This window comes from Chanodichthys erythropterus, chromosome 3 (genome assembly GCF_024489055.1).
Source record: "Chanodichthys erythropterus isolate Z2021 chromosome 3, ASM2448905v1, whole genome shotgun sequence".
Classification (NCBI taxonomy): domain Eukaryota; kingdom Metazoa; phylum Chordata; class Actinopteri; order Cypriniformes; family Xenocyprididae; genus Chanodichthys; species Chanodichthys erythropterus.
In genome coordinates this window covers 29,533,534-29,545,541 of record NC_090223.1, presented here as the reverse complement: position 1 = coordinate 29,545,541, position 12,008 = coordinate 29,533,534, and the positions used below count along the sequence as shown (strand labels likewise).

Below are 12,008 nucleotides of genomic sequence, written 5' to 3'. Positions count from 1 at the left end.
TGTTTATGTGACAGAAATGCATTTGAATCACGAGTAGATTACTTTGGAAAACGTCAAACGTGTAAACATCAATATTCCCAAAAGTATGGGAACCAAGCGAACACCATTATATGGAATTTTAAAATTACAAATCCATTGTGCCACCTAGTGACTGCTCATAGCTCCCACCCAAAGGACAAATGCTTAGTCATGTGTAGACACAATATTTAATAAAAATATTTATTTAGTTTATGTTAGTTAGTTAACCAAAATATAAGGATGAACCGCAAACTGTTCCAAGTTCAGTTGCCAAATGCTTTTATGTGAAAATCTCAACTTTACAGGTGATGTACAGATCCAAATGATAAAACTATAATGCAAAATGTATTTTGTAACTATTATAATATATAATATAATACAGTAAATTCTTCAACATAACTTCTGTAATGACGTAGGAACATCACTAGAAATATCTATATAGACTTTCCTGGAAGTTGTGAAATTTCAGCAGTTCGTTTGAAGAGAAATGGTGAGAGACTTCTGTCGGTACATCGTAGGTTCTCGTTCAGTTTTAGAAATAACAAATTCAATGGCTAATGCTTCACAAGACATAAAGTCATTATTACAATAAAATGTAAACTGCTGAATGGAAATCACAGGTACAGTGTGATATGAATTTGGCCAGTAACCAGAGGCCGAAGGTGTTTAGTAATCAGACAAAAATAAAATGCACAGAACCAAAGTGATGGCGTAAATTTACTTAGGTGTTATTTACAAATAAGTGGTTCATAGAGTTTAATAAGTGTGCTTAATTAAGCAATACTTGCTTTAAAAAAATACTTGAGAATTTTTTTGTTGTTGTGTAAATTCATCCATTTACATCAATGTACAGCATATTCTGTATCTTCAGTCACACACAAAAAACTCCAATAAAAATGTTCATATTTTTACTTCCACAGTTAACAGAGTTGCAGTGGTTATGATTTATGGCAAAAAAATATTATGTACTTCAACAAAGATTAGTACGAAAACATATTTTCACAAGTGTCCAAAGTACGTCCCTCAAAACACAATTCCTATTGCTCCACTGACCCAACAGGAAGGCTTATTCAGAGTACAAAATGCGTTCTGTATATAAGCAGAACCTTTTATTCATATCTAAAAGGTTCAAATTTTAACTTCCACAGTTAACAGAGTTGCAGTGGTTCAGATTTGTGGCAAAAAGTATGATGCACTGCAGCAAATATTAGTCCAAAAACATATTTTCACAGGTGTCCAAAGTAAGTCCCTCAAAACACAATTCCTATTGCTGCACTGACCCAACAGGAAGGCTTATTCAGAGTACAAAATGCGTTATGTATATAAGCAGAACCTTTTATTCATATCTAAAAGCAGCTTTCCTAGCCCAAACAGTCTCCCTAAACATATATATATATATATATATATATATATATATATATATATATATATATATATATTTAAAAATGGCAACACTGGTTTTAGATAAGTACAAAAGGGGAACTTTTACCAACAGTACAAAATACAGTGTCATTATGTGTCAACCACTAGGATAAGTCACATTGGAATAAACACAAATTTATTCAGCAACCATTTCACCCCTTTCTGTGAAATGCACGATTTCCACACATCTTAATGGTTCAGGTCTACATAGTCATATAAACAAATTAAATGTTTGCGTAAACAACTACAATAAAAGCCAACTAAACTGATAAAATCTCTGAATCCTTACAACAGCCCCCTTTTTCATCAATATCAAATTTATATTCATTTTTATATTCATATTTCTTATGAAAAGAAAAAAGCTCTTTAAGGCTTATGGATCGCTTCCCAAAGTCAGTTCTAAAATGGCTCATGGTAATTCTTCCAAAAAACGGGCATCACTTAAGGAAAGTGAGTCAACATCTTGAGTGCAGATTCAAAGTTACGACTTCCTCTGGCTTCATGAGCTGCCGCTAGAACTACATCAGATGTCTAAGCCATCTGAAGGACATCCAAGAGAGTGTGAGGACTTCAGACGCTTCTTTACAAGCGGCATTCAGTGTTAAGTCTTGGTACCTAGTCTTGACGGTTGGAACAGATACCGCACTCAGGTAAGTGCCATGTGTCTTGTGCTTTTCATCCGCCAGCTCTGCATCTTCACAACTCATCACTACTGAGCATCTATGCAAAAGAAGTGTATAGCCAAGATGGTGCCATAACCAGTCCTGGACAGCATGTGAGTTACTTGACGTTGAACACCATGAGGGGCCTCTCTTCACGCTTTTGCCAGGGGCTCTTCTTATTCTCGCCGTCTTCATCTTTGTCATCGGCTTCATTGTCATCATCAGGACTGGTGACAGAGTCTCTGTGGACCTCGCTGGCACTACTACGGGTGCTATTGTCACGACTGCGGCCTTTACGAGGAAACGTCCCACCTCTGGACTCCGAGGTCTCGTCAAGCAGTGGCACTGTGGAGTTCTCCTCAGGTGAGTACATGGCTGAATGGCACTCACTGCTTGAGTCTGGCGTTTCGATTACGGGAAGCTTGGAATAAATCTTTCCATGAGCTTTTCTTTCACCCCCCTCCTTCACCTTGCCCTCCTCCTTTGCTTTTTGTTGAGTAGATTTCCCTGAACTCACTGGGAGTGTTTCAGTACGGCGGTCCTGGGCTAGATTGCTGGGGCCCACGGATGCACGCATGGCTTCATTGCTCAGCTCAATGTAGGAGTGTCTAACAAGAGAGTTTGAACGACCATCAAGGGAAACAAACCAGGCACGAGGGTGCGGCTTTACCCCAAGCTCCATCAGCTTCTTCTCCGTCATTGCTTGCAACTCTCCATTCATTTGTGCAATAGTGGAGTCATTGAAAAGGACAGGAATTCGGACTGGGGCAGTGGATTGTTCCGATCCCCAGTTCTCCTCTGAAGGTCCCTCTGCTTGCTGGCTAGACTCTTCCTCTTCATTTTCTTGCCTGGCCTGCTGCTGCTGTTGCTTTTGTTGTTGACTCTGTTGCCGTGGCAGTGTCATGCTAACCTGGATGCCCTCCATATCATGCTGCAGCTGTTGCTGCCTTTCCATTGCCTGCTCCACAGCTGACATGTCAGGGGACATATGCATGTAATGTGCAGGGATGACCAATGTGGGTACCATGCTGTGGTACATGCTCTCCTTCATCTGCTCCATGGAGTGACAGAAGATCAGCTGGCCAGGCTGGGTGTTGACAGAACTGGGCCGCGTGAGGTGATCCCCTGCCAATGCATAATACTCCGGTGGTTTGCTATCCCGACTGTGATCCTGATAGTGACCGGCAAATGGTGGTAAAAGTGGAGGCGGAGAAGGTGGGTCTGACGAATAGCCCTGGTTTTCTTTAGCATTATGGTGATGGTATCTGCGCTCATCTAAGTCCTCAGCAGAGCTGTAACCTTTGCTAAAGTCATCCTGTAGGAGCGGGTCTCGAGTTCCTGTGTTTGAAGAGTGAGTGGCCTTCAATGGGAAGCTCTCTCCTCGTTTTGTGTCAGCATTCATCCTAGAGTTGTGCTGTTTCTGTGTGGGGCCATGTCTGAAGAAGTCCTCTCGAGATCTGTGGAGATCACGGTTAGAGGAAATGTCAGATTTGATGCCGTCATGGTCACCGGCCGAGGAGGCTGTCTCCACGTGTCCACCACTGATGAGATTGAGGTGGGAAGTGGATGTACCCTGGTCTCTCTTTGAACTCTCCAGAGTGGACGAGAAGTGCATTTTCCGACGATGTTGCCGAGGTTTCAGACATCGCCTCCTGGAAATATTATAAGATAAAGAAAACATTTAATACAAATTTTTGTTAACATAACTGCCAACTACAGTTTCACCTAAATACAAAGACAAATACAAATGAAGTGTAGTGTCTATCTCAATTTGCTTAATGAACTGATCTTCAGCTAATGGCAAGACGTTTTATAGCGCGACGATACCTGCAGTAGTACAGTAGCAAACACAGCAGAATAAGCACTAGCAGGGCCATGGCACCCAGAATCGCTAGCAGGAAAATGGTGTGGTAGGTAGTGATGTCTCTTAGACCAGAGGTGTTCAGACCTGTTCCTTCAACACAAAAATAAGTATTTTTGATTTATTTTCCCAAAATTAAACCAACCATGTTTAGAAATTAATGTTATAAGAAGATGAAAATGTATATTAAACTTAATTTTTAATCTAAATTAATTTCATTGTTAAAGTCTTTGTGCCTCATTCATGAAACATTCGCACATATGAGTAAATTGAGAAGTAATTTGCGCGTAAAGCGGACCATCCCGAAACCTCTCCTTCAGATTCACCAATGCTTTGTAAACATCAGATTTGATAGTTAAAAGTGTGTATGTTAATGAATTCTAATCATTTGTTAATAGGATGCGCGTGCACACTCATTCACAACTAGCATAATCCCCGCCTATGAATTACGACTCTGCAAATTACGTGCCAGGAACGCTGTCGAACCTTCCATTCTTAGGTTTGGCTCCAGTATATTGCATAAATGTAAAGTATGCCTAACAATAAATATTCAATTAACGTCTGTCCATAAAATCTTTTTTAGCCAGCTGAAAAAAATCCTGGTGCTCTTCTGAAAACAGCCAGCTGGTGGCTTTTTTTTTTTTTTTTTTTTTTTTTTAGCATTTGGAATATACATGACAGTAACGTAGTACTAGTATCTCACGTTGAAGAATATTACTGATTATATAAGTAAAGTAACCAGCAATATTAACTTCTCCATTGTTTAGTCATTGTACAAGTAGGATGGTTGGTCGGTGTGGTATTTTTCCCGCCCCTCTTCCACTGTGATTGGACGGCTGGGTAAAAAGTGACAGTGACGAGCACTGCGTTTTACTCAAAGTTGAACAGGAAAAAAAAAAAAAAAAGACAAATGAACTCTATTGAAATATGATTACATAGTGCATCAAAATGCAGTTTGCCTAAAAGATTTACATGTGGTATGGAGCAGGTGTACATTTCTTTTGTACCAATAAACATTCTGAAAATATGACCATTTTTCATGAATCCGAAAATTTACATCAGAATGGCTTTACGAACGATTTACACAAAAATTGTGTTTCATGAATGAGGCAAACTGATCCAGAAAAATCTAAAGCTTAAAAATATTAATTATATCCTCAAAATGTCTCCTGTTTATCATATTGCTGGCCTCACCTGAGGTTGAGGGAAATGCTGCAAGCCAGTATCCTAAATTTGGAGCCACGAAACTCCACGTCATCTGAGTGCCCTCTTTTTTAATGTATCCAGCACCGCTTCTGACCCATAGACCTGCAGCAAACCAGGACTTTATTACAAAATGAGCAGTCATGGATAAATGCAATGAAATCTTGCTCCAGCATACAGGAAAAGCTCAATTAAATGTGAATGGGCAATGTGCCAAGGACAGATTAGACCCAAACCATGCCAAATTACACATCCAATAGCTTTTCTTCATTAAAAAGTCATTTTAGGCCTAGGATCAGTCTAGGTTACCATTCAATATTCAAAATCACACAGATAATGGAATATGGTGCACCAAAGCAGGGCAGTGAGGGGCACAAATTTTGAAACAAGCCCTAAGGCAAAACAAAAGAGCACAGAGAGTTAATATGTTCTGACAGGGTGAACCCTGACAAATACGATTCTCCCACTAAAGATGAAATGCTCTCCCTGTGCTGGACTTCACAACTGGAGCATTCAAAATGGACCTGTTACTATAGAGTAGAGTAATAAAACCAAAACAACAACAACAAAATTAAACTATTTTTATTAGGCTTTTATTGCCTATTAAATATTATTTGTTTATCATTTCAGATTTCACAGCTTTGTGCACTTTTAGCTCTGCAGCAGAATCCTAAGTACCAAACCCTAACTAGAGCACAAAAAATGCACAAAACAGGCCCGGGCAGCTGCATGCAATGTGTAATTATGCACACTAGAAGGTGCTATATGTTCAGCTCAGCAGGGGCTTTCCCAGTATAGTAAGTACCATGTGCATAAGCATCCGCTGTCTCTGTATGGGCTATTTGCTCTGTGATCTGTATCCAATACAAACACATTAGTAGTCACATGGCAAATTTCAGCAACACAATGAATGTTTTCATAATCTGAACACTTTGAGGCATTCAGGCCTCACCCTTTTTTTAGATAAAGCAGAGGGCTGGGACTCAGAAGTCGGTGACATCATGTAAATTTGTGCTGCGTTAGTATATGAGAGTGACTCAGGGCTTTGGGCTGTTTTTGAGAATGTAACCGCCTTCTCATTTATATTCCCGTCATCCACTTTTCTACAGTCTACACAGCAAAGTCTTACACAATACAGGCTTTTGTAGTTTACAGCCACATGCGTTCATCACACGGTCAAAGACACACTTACTGAAAGATTATGTCTGCCCACACAAGAATACAGGATCATGTTCTGCAGAACTGACTCTTCTCTGAAACGCAGTTCTCTCTGGCCACCCCCACACACTGGATTTTCAGGGGTTTCTTTCTCTAAAGCTGTACAGCATTCTAGATAGACTTTTCAGCATCCTGGTAAGTGTTGGCACCGTTTGAGCAGCTCAATGTACTAAGCTACTACATGCTCTAAAATCTTTATTTTTTTGGCTCTCAAACAAGTCCTTGCCTACTTTATCACTCATGTCTGAAAAATATCGAAATAAATATCTAATAAGCAGTTGTCTTTTAGTTTGAAAAGGCTTGTGCAAATTTCTGTTAATTTATAAGACTGAATGATAAAAAAAAAGTCTCTTGTGCTCACCAAGACTGCATTTATTTGATCAAAAATACAGTAAAATAATATTGTGAAATATTATTACAATTTAAAAGAGCTGTTTTCTATATGAATATATTATAAAAAGTAATTTATTCCTGTGATGTATTTTCAGCATCATTAGTCCAGTCTTCAGTGTCACATGATCCTTCAGAAATCATTCTAATATGCTGATTTGATGCTCAAGAAACTTTTCTTATTATTAGCAATGTTGAAAATTGTTTTTAATAATTAATATTTTTGTGCAAACCAACCATAACTACCACCCAAAAGGGGTAAGTAAGATTTCTAAATGTTTTTTAAATGTAATTATTTCATTATTATTATTTTCATGTAATCATTTAAATTGAATACTTTTATTCAGTACATATGCATTAAATGTATCAAGTTGACAGTAGACATTTATACCCAGGTGCAAAAAAAGTACATTTCTATAATATACTTCTATATACATTCTATAATATACTACTTATAGTGCACTTGAAGCCATAGTGTACTACAAGTGGTAACTATATTTTTTAAATACAGAGGTAGTATATTAAAAGCACATTTTAGTTCATATTTCATCCTGCCTCAAAATAGCACAGTTGAGTACACTTAGATGTTCTAAAGATTATCTTAAGTAGTACTAAAGAAGATTTTTTTAGTACATTAAGTACAAAATTAGTGCGTGGAAATAGAGCACTTTAAGTACATTAGAGAATTGTACTTTTTTTCACCTGGGGTAATGTTACAAAAGAATTTTATTTCAATTAAATGAAAATTAATTGAAAGAACCCTGAAAAAAAGTGTGTGTGTTTTCAACACATTGCAGCTACATTATCAATTTGTGCATTGTTAAATAATGCTAAATCTGTATGAATTTCCATCCAGTATTAAAAATAAATTAAGTCATGTACTGTAGGGGGCGATACTCAGACAACAGAACATCCTTTCAACAGACTTATCTGTCAGGGCAAGGGTCAAAGGTGACCGAGGAGGCATTTCCAGGACAACTGACTCTCTTATTGACAGCCATCACAGTCATGTGTGATGGATTAGACATTCCTTATGGGTCATCTTTAGACCAGCTCAGGTAAACAAGCCAAGAATGACATACGTGCAGTCATACACGCCAAGGGACAAAGACATTGTAGCAGGATACTATTTAATAAAACAAAGACTATACAACACCTTTTAATTCCCCTTGATGGGCAAGTGTTACCCTGCCTACTGCAATGGCTGGGTAAAACGGGGAGCTGGGATTAGGTTGCCATAGACTAAGCTGCTTAGTTTAAAATCATTTGAGATTTCTCTGTAGAGCTAAGAGAGGCTAAATGAATCTTTTACTACACTTTAGGAGAGATCCTAATAAGCAGTCCAGACATTAGGGAGAACACACACAAAAAACAGATAACCTGGAATGACGTGAAACTATATCAAGAGCAATCTAAAGGAATTATTTTCCTAAATGTAAAGCCAGAAAGTGAGCCGATACCCTCTTTTAGTCATATTGATTTTTCCACCAGAGCTGTTCTCTTTATTAAGCTGGCATCAGTGAAGGATCTAGGGACTTCTGCAGAGCTTGCCAGGTACTAAATCACATCCTGTTTTGGGAGCTATGTCGTGACAGGGTCGGTGTCTGGAGATGATTTCTGCTTTATGAATTGGCAGGCTATTATCTCTCCAATATAAGAAGACCTAACAGCTTTCTTTGATTTGTACTGCACACTTACTTCACCTGCTCTCAATTTATCTGAACCTGCTTGAATAACTCAACTAAATCTGGAAAGTTGAACAGTGTCTGTCTCCATCTCCCCTTTACTCTTACCCATTTTTCTTACCTTCTCTCTGCTCCTTTAACACTTATTAACAATTTACGACCCCCTCTACCAAATGCTGCATTAAGCCCTCGTGGTCCTCCTGGAGGTTCACACTTTGACTTAAATTTTGCATGAACAATCACAAGGGTTTCCAATCCTGCTACAGAAAAGTCAATGTCATACCGAATTCAACTCCAACCTGCCACTTGCCTAGAAGTTTCTAGTAATCCTGAAGACGCTAGTTTAGCTGGTTCAGGTGTTTAATTAGGATTAGAGATAAACTCAGTAGTTGAGAAGCCCTCCAGGAGCAGGATTGGACACCCCTGAACTATCGGGTACTAGACCATCCTGTTGAAAGAAACAGCATATGCTGGTTAGGTATGTTTTGAAGCATGGCAGCTAGTTTGAGCTGGTTTAAGCTGGTCAAGTGGTCATAAGCCACTAGTCCCATCTCAGGACCAACTGATAACCAGCTCAGTACCAAGTTTAAACTAGTTCATGACCAACTAAGGACCAGCATAAACCTGCTCAAACCAGCTGCGATGCTTCAAAGCATATAGAACCAGCTTGTGCTGTTTTTTTTCAACAGGGCACTATGAAATGTGGATCAGCAAAAAGGGTGCAGCAAGAGAACATAGCGCCCCCTAAAGTGGGTATTTGTGATCACCCTCCTAATCACACTGGTAACAAATTTGCTAGTCTGGTTTATGTAAGGAGTAACTTTGGATAAATTTGTCCACATGCGTAATGTTGTTTAGGGTTCACCCAAATTTTGTAAAATGCTGTTTACCTGTTCTGTCTTCAAACCTCCATACTGGGACACTGGTGGCAGTCTTGAGAGGAGTGTCCGAAGGAAGTGGGATAGAGATGTGAATGGATTCTGACACCTGGACCTCAGTGCCGTTGGGCCCAGTGAGCTGAGCAAACATTGCAGCTAGTGCAGTTAGCTCCACCCAGCTACTGTTGGTTCCTGAATCATAACAGCAGAAAAGCAATTACACTCAATGAAGCCACAATTGCAAGCCCATGTTTACAACATTATTATACCCAATGATGAATGATTAACATAAGGAGGTAAATGGTAATAGCCAGATGGAGGGGTAACTCTACAGAAACATATTTCTCTGAAGAGGTGTTTGGATAAACTCGCCTGTTGAGTTGTTCTCCAAGGCGAGGGGGTAGGGGAAGCCCCCAAGCTCATACTGACTGCGGGAAGAGGTGAGCATTGCAGAGAGGGTGATTTGGGAGCCATTTAGTGGTGGTCTGATGGCTCTCCTCTGAAGCTGTACCCATGGCTGTCTCCGGGATCCTAGAGATTTAAATAAGACTTTTTTTGAAATTTACAGGTATACTAAGGAAGAATGGATTAATTGTACAGAATTTATGGATTCTGTTTATGATAAAGAACCGAGTCATAACTATTTCTCACATCGGACTAAAAAGGCTGCCCTTTATGACTGTTGTTCTAAATAAGAACCAGTTATTTGTTCCCAACACTAATAATGAGCTGCTTTTGGGATTAGTTGTTTCCATGTGATTCACTTGTGAATTCAGTTTTATAGGATTCTGTCCATAACCACTTCCTTTAAAACCAATGTTGTGGTTATAATGTGCAAGTGATTCAACCTCTCTGCTAAGGCTGCTGCTATGCTTTATTCTCCTCTCTTGCCAGTCAGAGAGAGTTGAAATTGCAAGGTAACTGTGTACAAATCTTCAAGAAATTGCTAAAATACCTCAAGAATATATAGAAAATGTTTCCCAGAACTATGGAGTACTTTAAAGTTTCCTAAAGCATTTTACAAGAAGAATCCGGAGTTCAGAATCCACATTGCAGTAATCCCTTCCCCTCCTCCACTCGGCTTGCGTAGTGTGCGAGAGGCAAATAGAAAGGCCTAAAAATACAAGAGTGTATCTCTCACTATAGGCTGTCTGCTCCGATTAGTGCTGGGTTAGCTGATCACTGATCGGCCCAGACATCCAGGATAGCGTGGCTGCCCTAGCAGTGCTTGGGGACTGTTGAAAGCTGGCAGGCTGTGACATTCCCTCTTTGTTGGTAACTGTTTTGATCACAGTTATTCATTTACTTACCATATCCATCTCTTGATGAGAGGAGAAACTAATACAGTGCAAATCATCCACAGGAATCTCTAAAATGAAACCCTATACCACTTGTCTGGCCATCTCTTTTTGAGCAAAAGAAACAAACATGTATACCAGCATTTAAGACAAGTGTGAGATTCAATTAGGCTATAAGTGGTAAGACTAACTGCATGTCGTGGCACAAGTAGTGATTTGCATCTTACATGATGATAAGGAAGGCTGCAACAGTGTCTGGCCAACAAAGCTTCCAATTCTCTAGGATTGCACAAGGATTGGGCTGCAGATGGGTTGATCCCTTGTAAACCTGACACTGAAAACTATGATTATGCAGTAAAAGAACGGAGCGGTCTATTTGGGGCCGATTCATCGCCAACTGGCAAGCCTCCTAAGGAGCTTGGGCATTTTGAATTTTACGTGCAGTATCATGTGGTTGGCCTTCCCCTCTGATGGGGCAGTCTACTGTCAGAGAGATAGTTTGTGATAAACCTCACAAATGTCTTCATGAAGAATGAATGAACATAACTGCTTATAAAAAAAAAATATCCGCTTAAAATTTCTTGTTGTGTCACAAATATGCAAATGAATAAAGATAACATCAAAGTAATTGGAAACAATCAATTTCTTAACCCTGACCTATGTGTCTACTCAAACTTTCTAGGTTTCCTATATTTTCTTTTAGTTGGGCAGTTGGGCCCACTTTTAAGTGCTACCAACAGGGCAAAGCTTTCTGGTTCAGAGGGGAGCATTCACTGACACACATCATTCTAAAGTCGGACAGAGAGCTAGATTGAGAAAATTAAAACCCCTGAGGGAGTGACCTTTCCAAAGAGACATATGACTCACGATAAATCACTAAAGTGCACTTCCCTCAACTACACCAACCAATTTATCACCATTTCCATGACAAAGCCATACATGTTACTAGCATCAGTGGGCCTTTTGTACAGAAGGCTGTTTGAATGCTATAGATTAGTATTGCTGACCTTGGGGTCAAGCTATCTGAGGAAAACAATGAGAGTTAATGCTGAGTGCCTGTTACCCACTCTGATATAGATGCCTTCAATTGTGGGAGTGGCCAGCTTGGGGTCAAAGGTAAATAAATGTGTACCATCTGCTTACTATAAATGAATGGTCTGCTAAATGAATAAATGTAACTTTTGTCTTTAAAAAGATTAAATGGTTCATAACCCATTAGTTGGACTTTTATGTTAAGAGTATCAGAGATAATTGTTACATAATATTACATTTACCTCAGGAACGTTAACCATTATTATAGCTCATAGCTACAAATATAAACTCTTAAAGGTGCCCTAGAACTTTTTTCTAAAAAGATGTAATCTAAGTCTAAG

The 12,008-nt window shown here is 39.2% G+C and overlaps 1 protein-coding gene across 1 annotated transcript in view; it reads right to left on the bottom strand.

Annotated features, from left to right (window-relative positions):
- Positions 1–147: 147 nt before the first annotated feature.
- Positions 148–12,008, bottom strand: part of fam171a2a (family with sequence similarity 171 member A2a) — a 31,269-nt gene continuing 19,408 nt past the window's right edge. Inside the window, exons 4-8 of the mRNA XM_067381672.1 lie at positions 9,710–9,868; positions 9,350–9,529; positions 5,158–5,271; positions 3,930–4,056; positions 148–3,754 (exon numbers count right to left, since the gene is read on the bottom strand). Of these exons, the coding sequence (XP_067237773.1) occupies positions 2,221–3,754; positions 3,930–4,056; positions 5,158–5,271; positions 9,350–9,529; positions 9,710–9,868 (2,114 nt within the window). The 3' untranslated portion in view covers positions 148–2,220. The remainder of the gene's footprint in view (positions 3,755–3,929; positions 4,057–5,157; positions 5,272–9,349; positions 9,530–9,709; positions 9,869–12,008) is intronic.